The sequence below is a fragment of the Camelus bactrianus genome, chromosome 4 (genome assembly GCF_048773025.1).
Source record: "Camelus bactrianus isolate YW-2024 breed Bactrian camel chromosome 4, ASM4877302v1, whole genome shotgun sequence".
NCBI classification, from domain to species: domain Eukaryota; kingdom Metazoa; phylum Chordata; class Mammalia; order Artiodactyla; family Camelidae; genus Camelus; species Camelus bactrianus.
This window is the reverse complement of record NC_133542.1, coordinates 19,634,442-19,653,319: the sequence shown is the minus strand read 5'-3', so window position 1 is coordinate 19,653,319 and position 18,878 is coordinate 19,634,442. Positions and strand designations below refer to the sequence as shown.

The following is an 18,878-nucleotide window of genomic DNA, read 5'->3' as shown; positions in this document are numbered from 1 at the left end:
GCTCTGTGAAAGGGTCTGTTAAGATGTTGGGGAGGGTATAGCTCAGTGGTAAATTGTGTGCTTAGCATGCACAAGGTCCTGGGTTCAATTCCCAGTACCTCCACTAAGTATGTAAGTAATTAAGTAAGTAAAGCTGATTACCTCCCCACCCCCCACCAAACAAAACAAAACAAAACAAAAACTAAAAGAGTGGGGAGTAGACTCTATGGACCGGGAGAAAGTTACTGCAAACCATGTATCTGACAATGACTTGTATCTAAAATGTAAAGAATGCTCAGAACTCAACAGTAAACACCACACAATCCAAGTAGAAAATGCTAAAGGACATGAAGAACTATTCATCAAAGAGAATGTAAAGATGGCAAATAAGCACATCAAAAGATATTCAGTATCATTAGCCATTGGAGAAATGGAAATTAAAATCACAATGAGGTACCACTACATACCCATTAGAAAGGCTAAAATTTAAACTAATAACAACACCAAATGCTGGCAAGGATGCAGAGAAACTGGACCATTCATACATTCCTGGTGGGAATGTGAAATGATCCAGCCACTCTGGAAAACAGTTCAGCAGTTCCTTAAAAAACTAAACATGTAACTACCATATGACCTAGCAATTACACTCCTGGGCATTTATCCCAGAGGAAATGAAGACATATGTTCACAGAAACTTGAACAGGAATGTTTATAGACACTTTATTTGAATAGCCAAAATGTGAAAACAACCCCAGATGTCCTTCAGCAGGTGAATGAATGAACACACTTGGCACATCCATACTGTAGAATACCACTCAGCAATAAAAGGGAACACACCATTGATACATGTAACTGTGGCTGGTACCATGTGAGTTCTGGAAGAGTCTCCAGAGAATGATCCTAAGTGGAAAAAAAAAGCCCATCAAAAAAGTTACATACTGTATGATTCCATCTACATAACATTCTTAAAATCACAAAATTATAGAAATGGAGACCAAATTAAAGTTTGCCAAAATATTAATGCAGGGTTGGGGGCAGATGAGGGATCCTTGTAGTGATGGGAATGTTGTTCTACAGCTTAACGTTATGGATGTCAGTGCCATAGTCATAATACTGTTCTCTAGTTTTGTAAGATATTGCCAATGGAGGAAACTGGGTAGAGGGTAAGCAGGATTGCTCTGTGTTATTTCTTACAACTGCATGTGAATCTGCAGTGATCTCAAGGTAGAAGAGTTTGACTAACCCTAAAAAAGTGGGATGCATTGGATCGTTTGTTAATGATGAGAAACACAAATCATCCCCACTTGTTAGATTCCATGCTCTGTCCTCAGATTCTTCAGTCCTTGTTCTTTTTCTGAGAATTCTATGGTAGCTAGATGGGTAAATGGGTGGATGAATGGTTTTCATATTGTGTAGTTACAGTTTCTTCAAAGGAAAACATGGTCAGTGGAAAAAGCCTGGGTATATCATCTGTTCATCATTGATCATCTCATGTTTCAAGGGAATGCCCACTACCACCATCTAATATAATGTCACATTCCTTCTCATCCTCAGGAAAGCCACTAGTGAAGACATCCCGAGGGACGGTGATCAACACAGAGGAGCCCGCCATCACAGTCGATGTAGGAAGCACCATCAAAACAGTGGGAGGAGTCAATGTGACTATTAACTGCCAAGTTGCAGGTGAGAAATTCATTCCTGTGTTAATTCACTTGTTCAGGTATTAATGGAGCCTTGTGCTAGGTTGGGGAATAAGAAGATATGTACAAATTCTGCTCTAAGAGACTTAGGACTAGTAGGAAAGCTGAAGCATGACCCTCAGTCATTGTGAAAGTAGAAAGTGCTGCAGAAGTTTAGAAGAGGAAAACAGTGGCAGATGAAGAAGAGAGGGTTTCATCGCAGTCTTGCAGACTGGTAGAGTGCATGCAGAGATGGGGGCAAAGCGTGTTCCAGGGGGATGAAGTAGTGTGAGAAAATTCATGAAAGTAGGAAAGCCTCAGGACTTTAAGGGAACAGTGTGTGCTTTGGTCTGGCTGGAACCCAGAGTGCAGAGATGGTGTGGAAGGGCAGTAGCGTGGGTTGCAACTGTGCTGTGGGAGACTTTGAATGCTTGGATGAGGGCTTCAGACAAAAGTAAATTCAGAGTGACGTTAAGGAGCCATGCAGTGCATGAAGTGAAACGAAGAAAAGAAATACTGAAACAGAGAGGCCAGTTAAGAAGCCATCATGGTAGTTTAGAGGAGAGATACTGGGAGCCAGGTTCTTGGATTCCTTAATTGGTAGAAATTGGTAAGAGGCCAGAACAGGAAACTCAGGCAAGTCTTTACAGGGACTCGTGCTGCAGCACAAGGGAGCAAAAAGAAGTAACAGGTTCCCTTCTTTGCTCCCTGAGGCAGGGGGAGCCAGTCCCTTAAATGGGGTGAGGGTAGGGGTGGGTTCAGGGGTCTGGCTGAAGGGGTGGCTTAGGTGGTCTGCCCCCTCCCCTGGCGGTGTTGTGTGCAGGGGTCATGCGCAGTACCCTGCTTTTGCTCCCAACACCTCAGAAGTGGCAGTTGTGTTTTTGGTCTTTTTTGTATCTTGTTCATTTGTCCCAACTGCAAACGCACACAGTTATTTTTATCCCTTATAGTTTCTTTGTATTCTGTTGCTCAAGGAGATGTTAATCTAGGTGTAGGCACTGCAGCAAAGGGTCCCAGGTCCCAGCCTGTCTCAAGGGCAGTGGTGGTGAAAAGTCAGGAGTGGATGGTAGGGGTAAGACCAACAGAAGCCTGGAGCTTACTCACATCAAAAGTAGGTAGAAGTCATTAATGAAAACAGCCAGTTCTGTTTGGAGTTGCGATCTAGGCATTACTGTTGGGTAGGCATTGCAAACTCAGAGGCCTATAGGGGCCAGAAAGTCACAGGGAAGTGGAGGAGTAGTAGACAATAGGAGGTGGTAGTATGCTCTTCATAAAGGTGTTTACCTTCAATGAAAAAACAAACACACCAACATAGAACAGAACAAAGCTCAGCCACCGATGCTCCCTTCCTCTGAACTGCTAGCTTGTAATGTCCATCCTAAGGGTTTTCACTCCCAGACATAGAGAAGAAGTGGGTGGCTCTTGTGCAGGGGCCCAGCAACAGGCCCCTGATTGCTGTCTTCATCAGATATACCCTACTGCAGTTACGAATTAAGTTATTTGAACCCTACTCGGGCCCTAGCCCAGTCGAAGTCCTCTGCCTCGGCAGGAAAAGTTTGTTTTACTGTTCAGGTTCACATCCCAAATAACAAAACTGAAGCTGAGATCAATGCAGCACAAGCTTTATTCAGTGGCCAAAGAATGGAAAAACAGGAACCAAATTCACCGATCAACTTCTCACCCACATGGTGAGAGGAATTTTTTGGTTTTGGGTGGGGCAGAAGGGTTGTCTTTTTTATTGAAGTATAGTTGGTTTACCATGTTGTGTTAGTTTATGATGAACAGCGAAGAGATTCAGATAGATAGATAATGTATATTTATATTTATATTTATATTTATATTTTCAGTTTCTTTTCCATTATAGTTTATTACAAGATACTGACTATAGTTCCCTATGCTATACAGTAGGACCCTGTTTTTTGTCTATTTTATATATAGTGGTTTATATCTGCTAATCCCAAACTCCTAATTTACCCCTTCCCCAACCTTTCCCTTTTGGTAACCATAAGTTTGTTTTCTATGTCTGCTAGTCTGTTTGTGTTTTGTAAATAAGTTCAAATGAATAATTTTTTTTAGATTCCACATCTAAGTGATATCATATGATATTTGTCTTTCTCTGTCTTACTTCATGACTTACTTCACTTAGTATGATAATCTCTGGGTCCATCCATGTTGCTGCAAATGGCATTATTTCATTCTTTTTTATGGCTGAGTAGTATTCCATTGTGTGTGTGTGTGTGTGCACACATGCGTGTGTGTGTGTATATAAAATATAAATCATTCTCTTTCATCATACTTTAGCTTCTTCTTGGTAAGGCTTCCTTTGGCTTGTGCATCCAACCTCATATATATACACACACCACATTTCCCATCTTATATATATACTGGATCTTCTTTAGAGAAGGATTTGTTCTTAAAAAGTAAAGACAAAGGGAGGAGGAGTGAGGCTGATGAGGAGGAGGCATGTGCACTAGTCACCTGGGGAAGGGGCAGGGCTTTCTGAGGGAGTTGGGTGCCACCCTCATTTTATCCTTTTTTAGTCCATTTCTGGTCATGGCCACTGGTAGATGTGTCATTTAATATGCTAATGTAGTAAAAATCAGTGTATAATGAGATTCAGAGTCTTTTGGAGGTCAGATTCGTCACCTCTTGGTTCCACCCAGTTCCATCTGGTTTTTGTGCATCTCTCACTTTAGCTTCCTTTCTTATCTTCAGACCCTGTGACTTAAAGATTTATGTTAACTCCTGCTGAAGGTGGGGGTTGGCAGGTTTTGAGCAAAGACCTGGTGCAGCTCTGGCAACACTGGCACCCAAAACAGGTTTCCCTGGTCAGACCCTGTCTGCAGAAAGGACAGACAGTGGTGTCTCCTCCTCTCAGGGTCTCTTCATCTTAGATCTCAGCCCCATCATTGGAAGGTTTACCTCCACTTGTGATTTATAAGGCGAGAGAGAACCCATTTTAGAGTAAGTAGGAGAAGGATCTTAAGCTAGAGCTTGTTTGCAAAAAATAGCTAAGTCTAGTTTTCTCTGGAATATTCTGGTAGCTCCAGAAAACCAAAACTATAAATCATTCTCTTTCATCATACTTTAGCTTCTTCTTGTTAAGGCTTCCTTTGGCCTGTGCATCCAGCCTCATCAGTGAAAGCTTCTAGAACTCAATCCCTTCAGGCTCTGTACTCCCAGACAGGAGTAAGATGAAACCTCTGACAGGGCTTCCCGTGAATGAGTTGCACCTCCATGCAGGCACTGATGACAAAGGCAGGGTCCTTTGTGCAGAATCCTCACTCCCCAGTTGATCACTAGGAACATGTGCCTTGAAGATGGAGCACCAAACTAATGGACCATGTTGGGTCTCCTCTTGAGGTTTGAGATTGGTAGGATTAAATGAATGGAAAGCAAAGGACAGCAGAACAAGGAACTGGGCATTTGAAGGTGACTGAGAGAGCCAGAATCCAGGTAGAGAAGTATTTATCATGGGGAACCCAGGACAGTTGAACCAGCTTTGGTCAACTCTTCCATGTTGCCTAGGGCCATGTCTCCTGACTTCATGCAGACTCACTCTTGGTAATCTGATGGGGAAATCCTAGGTTATTAAGTCCAGTGTTTACCTGGCCATGCCCATTACATTCTTTGTTTTAATTTTTATTCGTAGAACCATTTGCGTTAATCATGGTTAACTAAAATAAATTTGTGTATCTCTGTCATTATGCTTTTTATTAAATAAAGTTTTTATTCAACACAAATGGGAAAGAGCCTGCTTTTGATTAAACTGTTGGTCTGTGAATGTACTGGACAAAGAAATCATTCTTGAGTTGTCTCTAGTCAAAATACTGACAGCTGTAATGCTGAATGGCAGAGGAAACTATTTGTACTTTGATGCTTCAAGTGGCTTTTATGGCTCTCTTGTGACATAATTTTAATGGCTATATAATAGTCTATTTTTAAGAATATTATATAATTTACATAAAGTAACTCATGTCTTACATGTTTGAATTGTTAGCAGTTTTTCATTAAATAACTTTTTGCACACATATGCTTTCAACATGTAAAATGCAGCCTCATAAATTCTTCCCAACCCTTAAGCATAAAAAGCACTAAGCAATAAGATGAAGCTTCTTCTTGAAAAGTGATCCAATCCATTATACCAGTCCCATACTTGTTCTCTGAGAAGAATTCAGGAAAATAAATCAGAGATAAAGGGTTGGGGGAGGAGGGAGTATATCAATCATTGGGAAGCACCCTTCGATAGCTCAGCTGGTAGAACGGAGGACTGTGGATCAATCATTGGGAACAGGATGTGCAAAGGGCCTGAGGTAGAAAGAATGTGTTACATCTGAAAGAGTAAAATATGGCTGGTGTGGCTCTAGTATGGAGAACAGAAAAGAAAGTAGTGTGATGTGTGGCTGGGAGGTAGGGGAGAGGAGGCAAGGTCTAGATATTACATGCTTTCCTAGACTATGGTACAGTTTGTTTGGAACAAGGGAAGCTTTTGAAGACTTAGGAGATAAAATTGCCAGGACTAGCCATGTAGAAATCACTAGTTGAGGTGTCAATGATAGGCAGTGTGTTAGGTAGAGTAGGCTAGATTCTGGTAACAAGTAGACCCCCCAAATGTATCATGACTCAAACAATAAACAATAGAAGTTTATTACTGCGTATGTAGGAGTCCAAAGAGTATTCCTGAGTCAGCTGGAGAGAATCTGCCCCACACAGTCACTCAGCATCACACAGCACTGGTGGCCCTGTGACCTTGAACACATGCCCTCCAAAGTCTCCCCAGAAGCTCTCTCTACTCCTGCCGACCAGAAGAGGGAAAAGCAAAGTGTGGAGGGTGGCTGTGAAGGTTTTAAGGGCCATACCTGGAAGCAGCACACATTACTACTTCTCACAGTCCCTCTTAGTCACGTGGCCACTCACAGCTGCAAGGTATGTTGGGATGTGTAGGCTGGCTGGGTGCCCAGGAAGGAGAAGAAACAGCCATCAGCATCTGCCTCAGTCAGCGTGCAGAAACGTGGAGGACTGAAAACCTGCCCTCCAGACCTCCATGGTTCTTTACATTAATTGCCAAGGCTGCCTTTGCAGTTACACTAGCCTTTCCTTGTCTTGCACCAAGCCCTTGAAGAGGCTTCTCAAACTTATGTCAAGGCGCACCTTTCAGTGGATGCCCTACTTCAAGGTGTTGATTCTGCCATGGGGCAAGCGCCTTCTAAGTACAGCAAGCGGTCTAGTTAACAAGAAGATCCTGTCTGGGATTTTAAAAGAGAATATTCCAGCATCACCCGACCTGGCAGTTCAGTGGAGATTAAAGACACTAATCCTTATAATCATGTCAAGTTACAACCCATTATGACTACGCTCATTTATTGATCCTTTTGAGCAGCAGAGAGGGCACTGTGTTGCTGATAAGGTATGTCACCAGGGGGGAAAAGTAAAGGCTGGTCCTTTTCCTTTTCCTTTTTTAGACACAGGTCACACCAGGGAGTCCAGAGTGTGGAGCCTGTCCCCGTAACTTGTCAGCAGCACAGCTTTGGACTTTGTTCTGTGTGCGAGTATATTTTCTCTCATTTTTCAGACTTTTCTGTCTGTAGAATGTGCTGTCATATCACGACAGTCTAGGAAAAAAAAATAATAATCTTCCACACCCTGACCAAGCTTCTCAACAACAAGGGCACTACCAAGCAGTACCCGTGGATTCTAGAAAGTTCCCTCTTAACAATAGTCTTGGTGTTACATTTACAGCAGAAAGGTAAATTCCAAAGGTAGAAAATATTTAAGGATTTGGCACTAGAAATAATAAGGCAGCCATCAGAGCTTCTCGAGGGAGGCAGTCTGGTATAAGGGCAGGCAGTGCCACATCCTTGTTAAGATGCGAATCTGTGGCATCAGATGTATCTAAGATCGGATCCCCACCTGCGTGTTGTAGGTCACTGGCGGCGAGGTAGGGAGTAGGGGGGAGTACAGGGGCTTTGAGCCCATGTAATCATTCAGGAATCCAAACTAAGTCACTTTAGGCAGATTTCTCAATTTCTTTGAGTCCCATTTTCCTCTTTAGTAAAATGGAGTTGATAATAATGCTTCATAGGATCTTTGTGAAACAGGAGTGATTATGCTTATTAAATGTTTGGCTTATTGCAAATACTCAGCAAACATTCCTTCTCCCTCTGACATGTTCAGGATGCTTGGGCATAGCTCCTGACCTCAGTGCATTCCTGATGTCTAGGCATTCGAAACGTCAGTGTCAGACATGTATATCTGCTGCGTTTTCAAGGGACTCTGGCATACATGAGGGCTGGTGATACTTTCTGAAGCATCATTGTCATCTCTTGAGAGAAAAAGAAAAGAACTCTATGATGCCTTGTTTATTTTTCCTCTTCCCTTGTTCCGACTTTGTCAGAGCCAGTCATGGCAGGATGGGCTGTCATTCTGAAGCATCTTCTTGACGCCATTCTCTACCTAAGGCTCACAGTCTTAGGCAGGATTCCCCCAAAATGTGACACCAGCAACTCTACCTCCATCGGCAAGTTCATGACACAGGCCCGTGTTTGACCGAGTCTCAGAGAGGTTTGCTAGCATATGTATCAAGGAACAATTCCTAAATCATTTGTCTTTCCTTGGCACTGCCATTGCTTCTGTGTCTCCAGTGTTACAGAGACTGGAGGTCACTTCCTTCAACCCTTTGTTGTCCTGAACATTTCCATTTCTCCCATGATCCCCTCTGCTCTCACCTGAGGAGTTCAGCCCTTTAGGTAAAGACCCTGTGTTATCCTGTTAAACACACTTGATCTCACAGAGGAATGAGGTACAGAGTGATGAAGGGACTGGAAGATGTTTACAGCCACTTCCGGGAGACTTGAGAAATGGCTCTATCCCTAGGCTGTCTCTCTCTCCCTCCTCCTCCTCTTTCTCACCATCCCTGTCTCTGCCCCTGGGCTGCCCTGCAGGGGCCCCGTCCCTGACCGGAGAAGGACACATAGGGGAGCAGCAGGAGCTGCCTGTGTGACATGTGGAGAAGGCGCCACGAGTGCTGGCCCTGGAGGTGCACACGCCGTGGTCCACGGGCACAGTCTTAGAGCGAGAGCATTCACCCCCACCCTTCACTTAGTCAGCAGCTTTTGTTGGTGGAGCTGAAAGCCCGTTTAGTGCAGCTCTCTCACTCTGCCTCCTCGCTCTGGAACAGCCTCAGTTCCTATCAGGGATTGTTTGCCTGCTGTCCACGGCTCTCCTCGGAGGAAGGTGCCCACCGGGGCTGTACGTGGGCAGTTCACGGTGAGGGAAAGGGGTGAGTGCTGGCAGAAGATGGTTTGTAGGCCCTCATTTTTCCTTGCACTTTCAGGAGAGAAATGACTAGGAGGGTTTCCTTCAACTTACTTTTCAGAGGCTTTCCCCTGAATACTGTGGAATTTTTTTTCCGGCATGAAACTGGATCTCAGGGTCCAAAGTCCTAGCTGGCACGGCCGGGCATCATGATGCTCTTGCTCTCCCTAGTGGTGCTGCAATGAAAACTCAGCTCTTCTGTCTTTTACCTGCATGATTTCTCCAGGTACACTAGAGACAGTGCCAGCCTGGCCCTCTCGTGCACTTGAGCATTAACTATCGCAGTGTGTGCCCCTCCCTGATGGGACGGGGCTGCAGTACCCAAGTCTCCACTCTTTTCAGCAGCCTTGCCTCCTTCCTCAGCCGGTTAACCAGTCCCTAATGATTTCACACTGAATCATGGGTAATCTGAACAAAAGAGGGGACCCAAGCTTCACTCTTCTGTTCCCCATTAACAGGGAGAAAGGCCCTTCAGATTCACCGCGTTGGCCATACACCTTAGGCCACCATTCCACCACTGGAAACCCCACCTACAGCAGCAGGGCAGCTGGGACACCAGTGAATTCACACAAGGCAGCTTACTGGTAGTGAGGGAGCAGGAGAGCACCCCACCCCTCTCTGCTTCCTGCCACTTGGATCTTGGGAACCACAGGTGCTTAAGGGACCAAAATGAGGGCTGATGAGCTGGCTGTCACAGAGTGGACTGTGGGTAATTGTGTTCATCGACGACAACGAACAGGTACACAAGTAACTCTTGAAGGCACCTGCATTCTCAATAGTAGGCTGCCCATTAAAGGTAGCGCTGCCCTCACCCTAAGGGCAAAATCCAGCCCCAACTCAGGGAAAGCACTCAAGTTCTGGCTCTGACTATTCCTGGCTTTGACATTCTAAACATGCCCTGAATACATGTCCAAGAATTTTACGAGCAAATACTGTGAGCTGAGTCAGCAGCCTAGATAGTGCAAGGGATGGAATTTTCTGCTCCCCGGAGACCTGTGGATTAATGCCACATACTTTTTGACTCTCAGCTCACTCAGAGCTTGGCCACCTATGAAGTCTCCACTTCCAAAGGCTTGCCCTATACTGAAGCCTCCAGCATGTTAACCACAGGAAAACTTCCTCAGGAATTAAAGCCATTCCCTTCCTAGTCTATTCAGGCTGCTCCAACAAATGCATTGGGTAACTTGAACAGCAGAAGTTTGTCTGTCACAGTTCTGGAGGCTGGGAATTCCAAGATCAAGGTGCCAGCCCATTCAGTCCCTGACAAGGACTCTGTCTGGCTTGCAGACAGCTATCTCCTCACATGATGGAGAGAGAGAGCATGAGCAAGCTAGCTCTCTAGTGTCTTCTTACAAGGGCACTAATCCCATCACAAGGGCCCCTTCCCTATCATAATCTCATCTAAACCTAAAAATCTCCAAAGGCCCCACCTCCTAACACCATCACACTGTGGGTGGTTAGGACTTCAACATATGAATCTGTAGAGGACACATTCAGTCCCAAACACTCCTAGAGGACAGAGCCTGACTTCCAAAGACAGGAACCCCATCCCAATTCATGTGCCCACACTCTCCCCAGCTCACTCTCACAACAGTGAACTTGGATTGAGGAGAGGGCAGAATACATTTGGGAATTTGATATTTACAAATGTTAGCCACTATATATAAAATAGATTTTTTTTTAAGTTTCTTTTGTATAGCACAGCAAACTATGTTCATTCAATATCTTGTAATAACCCTTAACGGAAAAAAATATGAAAACAAACATGGTTGCCAAAGGGGAAAGGGGGAGGGGAAGATATCACAGTATCTTATAATAACCTATAATTGAAAAGAACACGAAAAAGAATATATATAAGTAAAACTGAGTCACTATGCTATATACCAGAAACTAGCACATAGATATACTTCGACTGTACTTCAATTAAAAGAAAAAAAGAGTGTTATGTTTGTTTCCTGTCTCTGTCAATTCATTATGTTTGTTTCCTGTCTCAGTCATTCATTTTCACTGATATATAGGTTTGATTCTTAGGTGTTTTCTCCAAAGAGTTGGGGTACCCTTCTTCCATCCTGGCAAGTGCCCTTTCCCAGCTGCCTCCTTCCTCTTCTTTTAACCAGCCTCTCTCTTCCTGCCTCATCAGTGTCAGTTTTAAAAACCAAAAGATCTCAAGACAGCTGAGAGGTCAGAGGCCTTATTTAGTTTGGCTGAAGGACAGTAGAAGACGCCCAGGCAGGTGCTTCCTGCAGGGCAGCCCCGGGGCGGGCCCGCCTAGAGGCTGTAAATGTCTCAGGGATCACCTGAATGTGTTGGCCTATGAGTTTGTTTTTTTTCTTCCTAGGTGTGCCTGAAGCTGAAGTAACTTGGTTCAGGAATAAAAGCAAATTGGGCTCCCCCTACCATCTGCACGAGGGCTCCTTGCTGCTCACAGCCGTGTCCTCCTCGGATCAGGGCCTGTACTCCTGCCGGGCAGCCAATCTGCATGGGGAGCTGACCGAGAACACCCAGCTACTGATCCTAGGTAAACACCTCGAGGCTGGCTGCCCCCGGTGAACCCCGCTGGGGGGCCTGTCTAACCCACCCTCTCCACCTCCTCTTGTCCCTCATCTGGTTAAGTGCATAAAGGTAGAATCAATACCCCTTCTCTTCCCTCACCTAGGGGCCATCCGCTAGTGAGAAAACAGACTGGGGCCAAGCAGGCATCAGTTTGAACCTTGGCTCTACTGCTACTCACTGTGTGACCTTGGGCAAGACACTTAACCTTGCTAAGCTGTAGATGCTGGTCTCTGTGTAGAAACCTGCAGTGCGAGGACTGCCTATATTTGGGGTGGTATGTGGCAAACAGAGGCAATGGAAGTAAAGCAGTTATTCTTACCTCCTGTGTTAAGGACTTCTTTGAGAATCAGAAAAAAGCTATAGAAGACCTTCTCCAGAAAAGTTGATGCAAGCAAAATTTTTCAAATAATTTCAGGAAGTTCATTCATGGTCCAGCCCACCTCACGTCCACACTTGTACCCCCTGTCTTAGTCCATCTGGGCTGCTATAGCAAAACACCACCAACCAGGTAGCTTAGAAACAACAGAAATTTGTTTCTCACAGAAACTGAGAGACACTGGAAGTCCAGGATCCGGGTGCCCGTATGGTGGAGCTATGGTGGAGGCCCTCTGCCTGGCTGAGGGGTGATGGCTTCTTGCTGTGCCCTCCTGTAGCAGAAGGGAAGAGCCAGCTCTCTGGGGTCTCTTTTCCGAGGGCATTAGTCCCCATCATGAGGGCCCCACCCTCATGAGCTAATCATCTCCCAAAGGCCCCACCATCACCTTGAAGGGGTTAGGATTTCAACATACAAATTTTGGGGGACACAAACATTCAGACTTTAGCACCCCCAAACATGAGAACCGCTGAGTCTAACACAGTTCCTGGCATAAAATAGTTATTTTAAAATAACAACAGTTGCTGGGACACCACCCAACACTCACTGATGCCCGAGGCTGAATTCTAGCTATAACCCTTTTGTCCCCTGGATTAGGAACCCTCTGTTTCTCTTCCTCACAGAGTCTGGAAGTTAGTGGGATGCGGTAAAGAAGCTTGTTTTGTCTTACTTTAAAAAAAAAAAAAAAGTCAATTATTAGAGCACTTATGCTAGCTATCTAAGAGAAAGCCATCATTCTTAGGGGAAAAAAGGAAAATGTGAGAATAATTACACACACACACATGCACACACACACACACATGATGGACTTCCTCAGGGAAAATAAGTAAACTGTATGTATGCTTGTATTTTCCCACCCCAAATTGATGATATACCAAAGCACAGAGTCTCCAGCCCCTGCCCGCTCAGATTTCAGAGAGGCCCAGATGGGTTTTCATCTCACCAGTGGCTGCATAAACCTCTAGTCATCTTAAGAAGCCACAGAAAATCAGCTCCATGAAGGATGTCATTTGTTTCGTGTTGGGTTTCATCTGGCTGCGCTGCTAGTCTGGAGCCCGAGGCCCAGAGACTGTTGCCCCACACTGAGTTACGGTGCCTGCCATGGGGTTTTCCTCCTTAATAGCCCTTCCTCGTGGCCTCTGCTAGCAGAGATGAAAGCATGGGACCTGTAGCAGCCACTGCAGCTCCGCTGATGAAGTGTGCCGGCTCCGGGAGCCGGGGCTGCCGCGTTCCAGCTCCAATTCGCTGTGACCGTGCACGTGGCGTTTGGAGAGCGTAATGGCTTCCTATTTTAATCAAACTGGATGGGGGAAAAATCACTACTTAGATCCTTAATTTTAGGGCTTTCCTCAATCAGACGTCTTGGTTTTATTCATCAGTTTGTTCATTTTTATAGGTACTTTATAGACCTAGGAGTAATGTTTTTCTTTTTTTAAATCAGCCCAAAATGTGACTTCATTTTTAAATGAGGGATTTCCTGTGTAAAGCTGAGGTTTGATGCCACAGTGTGTGACTTAACCTGTAACGTGGAGACCTGAAGTGTCGTGAGGCTGACTCTCATTCCTGCATTCATATACCCATTGGACGAATATTCATTAAGGGTTGCCTCTAAGTCCCATGTAGAGCTTTAGGATAAATACAAGTGGTGACTTCTGTCCTTGGGGAATTTACAGTTCCCCTAGGAAGATTGTCTGGATATGCCTTGAAAAAGTAAATTATGATAGAAGCTGTGAGGGCGTCCGGCGGGGCTGACATTTGGCTCAGAAAGATCGATGGTTTTGAAGAGGGGACATAACCTCCCGTTTTGTGTCTTACTAAATAAACAAAGGCTTCTTGAGCTTAATATTGTTGAAGGAATATTCACTACTCAATTTCAATAGTCTTGAGGGAATTCCATGTCTCTCAATATTCAATTTCAATGTTTTTGAGGGAATATTAAAAAGGAAGAGAGGAGGAAAGTCTAGGTGTGAATAAACTGTCACTATCCACTAAAATCACGGTGTTTCAGAGTAGAAAGAGACCTTGGGAATGATGAGGTTTGTCATCTTTTTATAGATGAGGAAAGCTAAGGCTTGGAATAAGTGACTTGCCCAAGTTAGTGAATAAAAGAGCCAGAGTTCACACTGAGGGTCCTTGAATCCAGTCATGATGTTTTTACAGTATACCATGTAAAGAATATTTTTAGATTATCCATTATATATATATAATGTTTTTATAATGTTTAAATTATATATATCAAGCTCATCATTGTTTTCTGTATGTGAAAGTCTTTTACCAAGGCTTGAAGTAGATTCAAACAGCACTGTGACTGATTTATTTGCCATCCCTAACAAGTACTGAACAAGGTGGCAAGCACACAGTAGGCCCTCACTGAACACTGCTGAAATGACCATCAATTAGAGGGCAGCATTCCTGCTTCTCTTTCCACTGCAACAAGTGCTCTAGAGAAAAAGGGCTGGGGGTTTGGCCTTGGAATGTGAATTGCAGTGCTGCAGGAGACGCAGCAAGAGGGGGACGGGCTCCTGCTTCCTTCCCAGGAGAACCTGGGGTCATCCTACCACTACATTTAGCCGGTCCCTGCCTCTTTATTTGTTATATGGAAATAGTGAACAAGTCACCACATTCCCCATTTTTGTCACTTTTAGCTCTGGTTAACTGGTTCCTAATGATGTCAGCCCTGACTCCTTATAAGATTTTGAATAACAAGTCATCCCTGTCCTTATCTGGTCCTACTTGGGCATAAAAATCCACATCACAAAGCAAATTGCCAGCTTCACAATTTTCTGGACCCTTTTCTTCAAAGAAAAAAACACTCACAGGATCCTTTTACATAAGAAATTCCTGTGGTGTATCCCCGTCTGTGGAGACCAAAAGAAAGTACCTCCCTCTAAACGATGTTCTAAGAGTTAAATAAATCAAGGAGTATAAAATATTTTAGCACAGGACTTGGCATACAGTAAATGCTGAAGAAGTGCTGGGTTTTTCACGTGTCCTTATAGTGTGCTTCCCTTTACCTGCACGTCTATAGCGTGCCCAGTGGCACCGCGGTATAAGTGGTATACAGTGAGGGGTTCCAGAAATCAACATGCCTGATGCTTATTACTAACTTTACTGTTTCAGGCACCAAATATGTTTGAAATTCTGACTCACCTTGATAGGAACATCTTCTCTATGGGAAAAACAATATTAAAGGCAATGGTAGTAATGCCCGCCTTACACACAGACACACTTACACGCATGCCCACCTCTCCCTCTCCCCTTAAACAGCAGTGATGCTTCAACCTGCCTGATCCACCATCTGCCTTCTCACAGATCCCCCCCACGTCCCCTCGCAGTTGGAAGACATCAGGGCCATGCTTTCAGCCACTGGACCGAACCTTCCTTCGGTGCTGACGTCTCCTGTGGGAACACAGCTGGTCCTGGATCCTGGGAATTCCGCTCTCCTTGGTGAGTCCAACCCTCTGGAACATTAGGCAGAAATCCAGGGCTGGACAGGATTTATGGATGGGTGACTGCTTGTAGGTGGGAGGGAGGCAGCAGTGGGGGGTGGCCAACAGGAAATCACTAAATTGCCTACAGGATCCAGACTCACTAGTGGAAACTTGGCTGACTTTCCATCTGAGGTGAATGCAGTTCTTAGTCTGGACTCCAGCTTGTTCAGAGTCCAATGTGGCTCTGTTCTGAATCCTCTGGGGCTGATGCCACGGTCCAGATCCTCTCAATCAGATTGATGCTCTGAACTTTGAGAACGATAAAGCAGTAAAGAACAGCTTCTGTATCTCATCTCCCTTTGCCAATTGTATCCCAGGACTCCCCTATGACCTCCTCTTACCTAAATTAGAGCTATAACCAGCTTTCAAGGAGAAAACTGCATTATCAGTACCTCTCCAAGGCCAGGCAATCTATTTAAGCCTCCTTCAGTAGGTAGGGCTTAATACCAACCCAGACAGACTCCTCAAGGCAAGTGTTTAATGCCATCAGGTTGCCATCAGGTACAATTTCCCTGGAATCTGTCATTGGGAACCTTCACCCAGTTATTGCCCACATGGCCGGTGCCCTCGTGTAGCAGAGAATTGTATCCAGGTCCTGGGCCCCTCACACCAGGACCACGGAGATGCCAGAACAACCTCTACAATCCCAGCATGACCTCTGGAGATGGTCGGGATGGAAAAGAATTCTTTGGCCTTCAAGGCCTGGGAAAATCAGGTCCACAAAATGGAGGAAGTCTTGGCCCCAGATGTTGGTCGTGGTAACCAGAATTATTCCCTTGGTTCAGTGTGGAAAGTTCCTCTACCTCTACCCTTACCCTCACCCACTAGCAGGGAACAGGAGGCCCATGGGTTCCCAGTCATACTAGTGATAACATGGCTACAAGGCTTGGTATCTTTAGGGCGATAACACAGGAAGATTACCTTCAGTTTTTGTTATCTGAAATTAGCGAAGAATGCATATGAGCATAGGGAAAAAGCTTCTGATTTCTTTGTTCCTGATCTGGGTGAAAATAAGACACAGATAGAGTAAAAGGCAGCCCTATTCTGTTTCTCATAACTTACAGGAACTTGGCATTGAGTGTTTCCACGTCGTGTTGATCAGAATTCACAGTTTAAAACTGCTTCTTTTGCGGGGGGGAGGGGTGTCAGAGGGTGCATCTAGTGGTAAATTTATTACAGATTAAATGTGTGCATTGTAAACCTTTTTTATTTTAGACCCGTCACTCTGAGAGATTGTCATAACTATTTATCATAGCCCAGTCACTAGCAGGGTGTGCAGCAACAGTTTATTTTCAAAATCAGTAACTCTTGGGTCACTCGGTGCCATTCAGCATCCTGGAGAAGTTAACCTGCTCATATTTTTCCACTTTACTTTCTTTCTCCCGTATTCTGGAATAATATTTTGTCTCATTTTAGGCAATAAGAATTCAGTGTGCTTTATGCTGCTGCATTCCATTTCCAGTTTATGGGGCTTTGTTACCTTAGACTGGTATTTAAATCTGACCATTAAGAGATATCTTAATGCCTTAGTTCGTACACAGACTGCTCTACTTGAATAAACCACTGAGTCAGTATCCATAAAGCCCCTGAAAGTAACTGCGTGGGCAAAATGGACTCTAGTGGTCAATGTCAGTATCTTGCCAACACTATAGAACTAGGAGAGATCCATGTGGAATTGTGGAGATGAATTAGGGAATGATGTCAAGTACCAGGACTCTGAGAAGAAGGTCACTGAGACATAGCCTCATTGTTAGGCTTTGGAGCTGAGCACTGAAGGAATTGGGGTGGGGATTCAAATAGGCACAAAGAAAAGGAAACAGGCACTCACGGTGAGGAAGATGCCATGAGCCCAGAGATGAAAAGTGTGGGATGTATATCAGGTATCTGCTCAGAAAAAGCTGTAAAATCCTCTCCTTTAAAACTGATGATAGGCAGCTAAACTGGGGTAGAAAGTAGGCCTTCTAAAGGAACAAGCCTCAGCCAGAGCTTGTCCACTCAGGTTTGACTCCAGCCCTTACCACAAATGTTCTAAGAGCCTCCTTCTATCTCGAGCCTCCCGGCTAGTGACTCATCCTGATCTGTTAGTTTGTTCCTTCCCGTTTGGACCGGCTCCCATCCCTGGCTCCTGTTGGTGGTCCTTTCAGACCAGAGTGTGCATTCTGGGTGTATGAAATAGGCCAAAGAGAGGCCAAAGAAGAGATTCTGCACAGGGCTGCTCGGAACGTAGAATGGTAAACGGCATTCAATCTCGGAGGACCTTGATTATTAGACTGTGGAAATAGATCTGCTGTGTGGAAAGATCTTCAGAGGGTGTTTAAGTAGGAGACTGATGCAGTTAAAGTAATATTTGAAAGATGAGTCTGACATTCTATAAGAGTGAGTAATCAGTAGTGGGAGAGAGTTAATGAAGAAACACTACTTTGAGGGTAACAGATGTTCTAGATCAGGATGGAAATATGTGGCAAAGAGCCTTGTTAATCACCCCTTCCACAGCCAAGTCACCCCTAATCAATCCATGGCACTCACTCAGCCCAGGCTCTGACTTGGAATTCATCTTAACATTCCCACGAAGCACACTGGCAGTTGATACACAGGAGAAAAGCCATTTGCCAGCGCCATTGCAGCCAGTAAATATAGAGACTGCTGTGTATTTCTCCCATCTACGAGGTATTTGGCTGCAACACGTTGAAAGAACTCCGTGATTCTGTGGCACAGGGACAATAACTCATGGGCTTTGATTCTATGGTTTCGTGGGAGGAAGGGGAGAAGGGAGATTTGGGGTTTTTAAAGTCATGTGTCAGAGCTAACTCTTCTCCATAAAGATTTGAGTGCTGAGACTCCCAGTAGGTGCGTCTGTTGCAGAAAGGGCTGTTTCAGTTTTCAGACACTCTGGCATTGATTTCACTTCAAGCCACTGCTGCATCTTTCAAGAAGGAGTGTTCACTGAGTGACACATGCATGGGTTCATCTTGGCCTCACGTCCCATAACTGTAAATGAAGACTTGGGACTAGTGAGTCCCTTGCCATCCTCACACTCTGCTCTCTGACATGGAAAATATCCAGTAGAGGCTCAGCTGTGCAGAGTGGACCCAGCCTCACTGAATCTGTTGTCCCAGGCAAGACAAGTCCTCATTTTTTTTTTGTCCTTGTTTTCCAGCTGTCCCTTGTGCAGGGAGGCCGAAACTGCACCAGCTGTTCTGGAGGGCAAGGCCAATGCCCATGCCTCCACCTCCAGGCCCAAGCGGTACCCTGCAGGGCTCCATTTTTAAAGCAGCAGCATCAAATGCCTTCCCCAAAGCACCCTTTTGCAGCCTTCTGTTCAATATTTTTTGTGGCCACTAAGGCCCAACACTAATATTTCTCACAGTACCACTTATAGGGCATTAACTTTGATATTTTTTGAAAAATAACTTGTATTGGAGTTTTTATTTTAAAAGCAATACATCTTCATTGTAGAGCAGTTAAAAATAGAAGCAAAAAGATGATGAA

The 18,878-nt window shown here is 44.7% G+C and overlaps 1 protein-coding gene across 3 annotated transcripts in view; it reads left to right on the top strand.

The window, feature by feature from the left end:
* The window catches only part of ADAMTSL1 (ADAMTS like 1), an 825,746-nt gene that overhangs the window by 739,111 nt on the left and 67,757 nt on the right, over positions 1-18,878 (top strand). For all 3 annotated transcript variants that reach the window (XM_045509897.2, XM_045509896.2, XM_010946030.3), the window contains 3 exons: positions 1,534-1,662; positions 11,311-11,490; positions 15,211-15,345. In XM_045509897.2, coding sequence (XP_045365853.1) covers positions 1,534-1,662; positions 11,311-11,490; positions 15,211-15,345 — 444 coding nt within the window. The remainder of the gene's footprint in view (positions 1-1,533; positions 1,663-11,310; positions 11,491-15,210; positions 15,346-18,878) is intronic.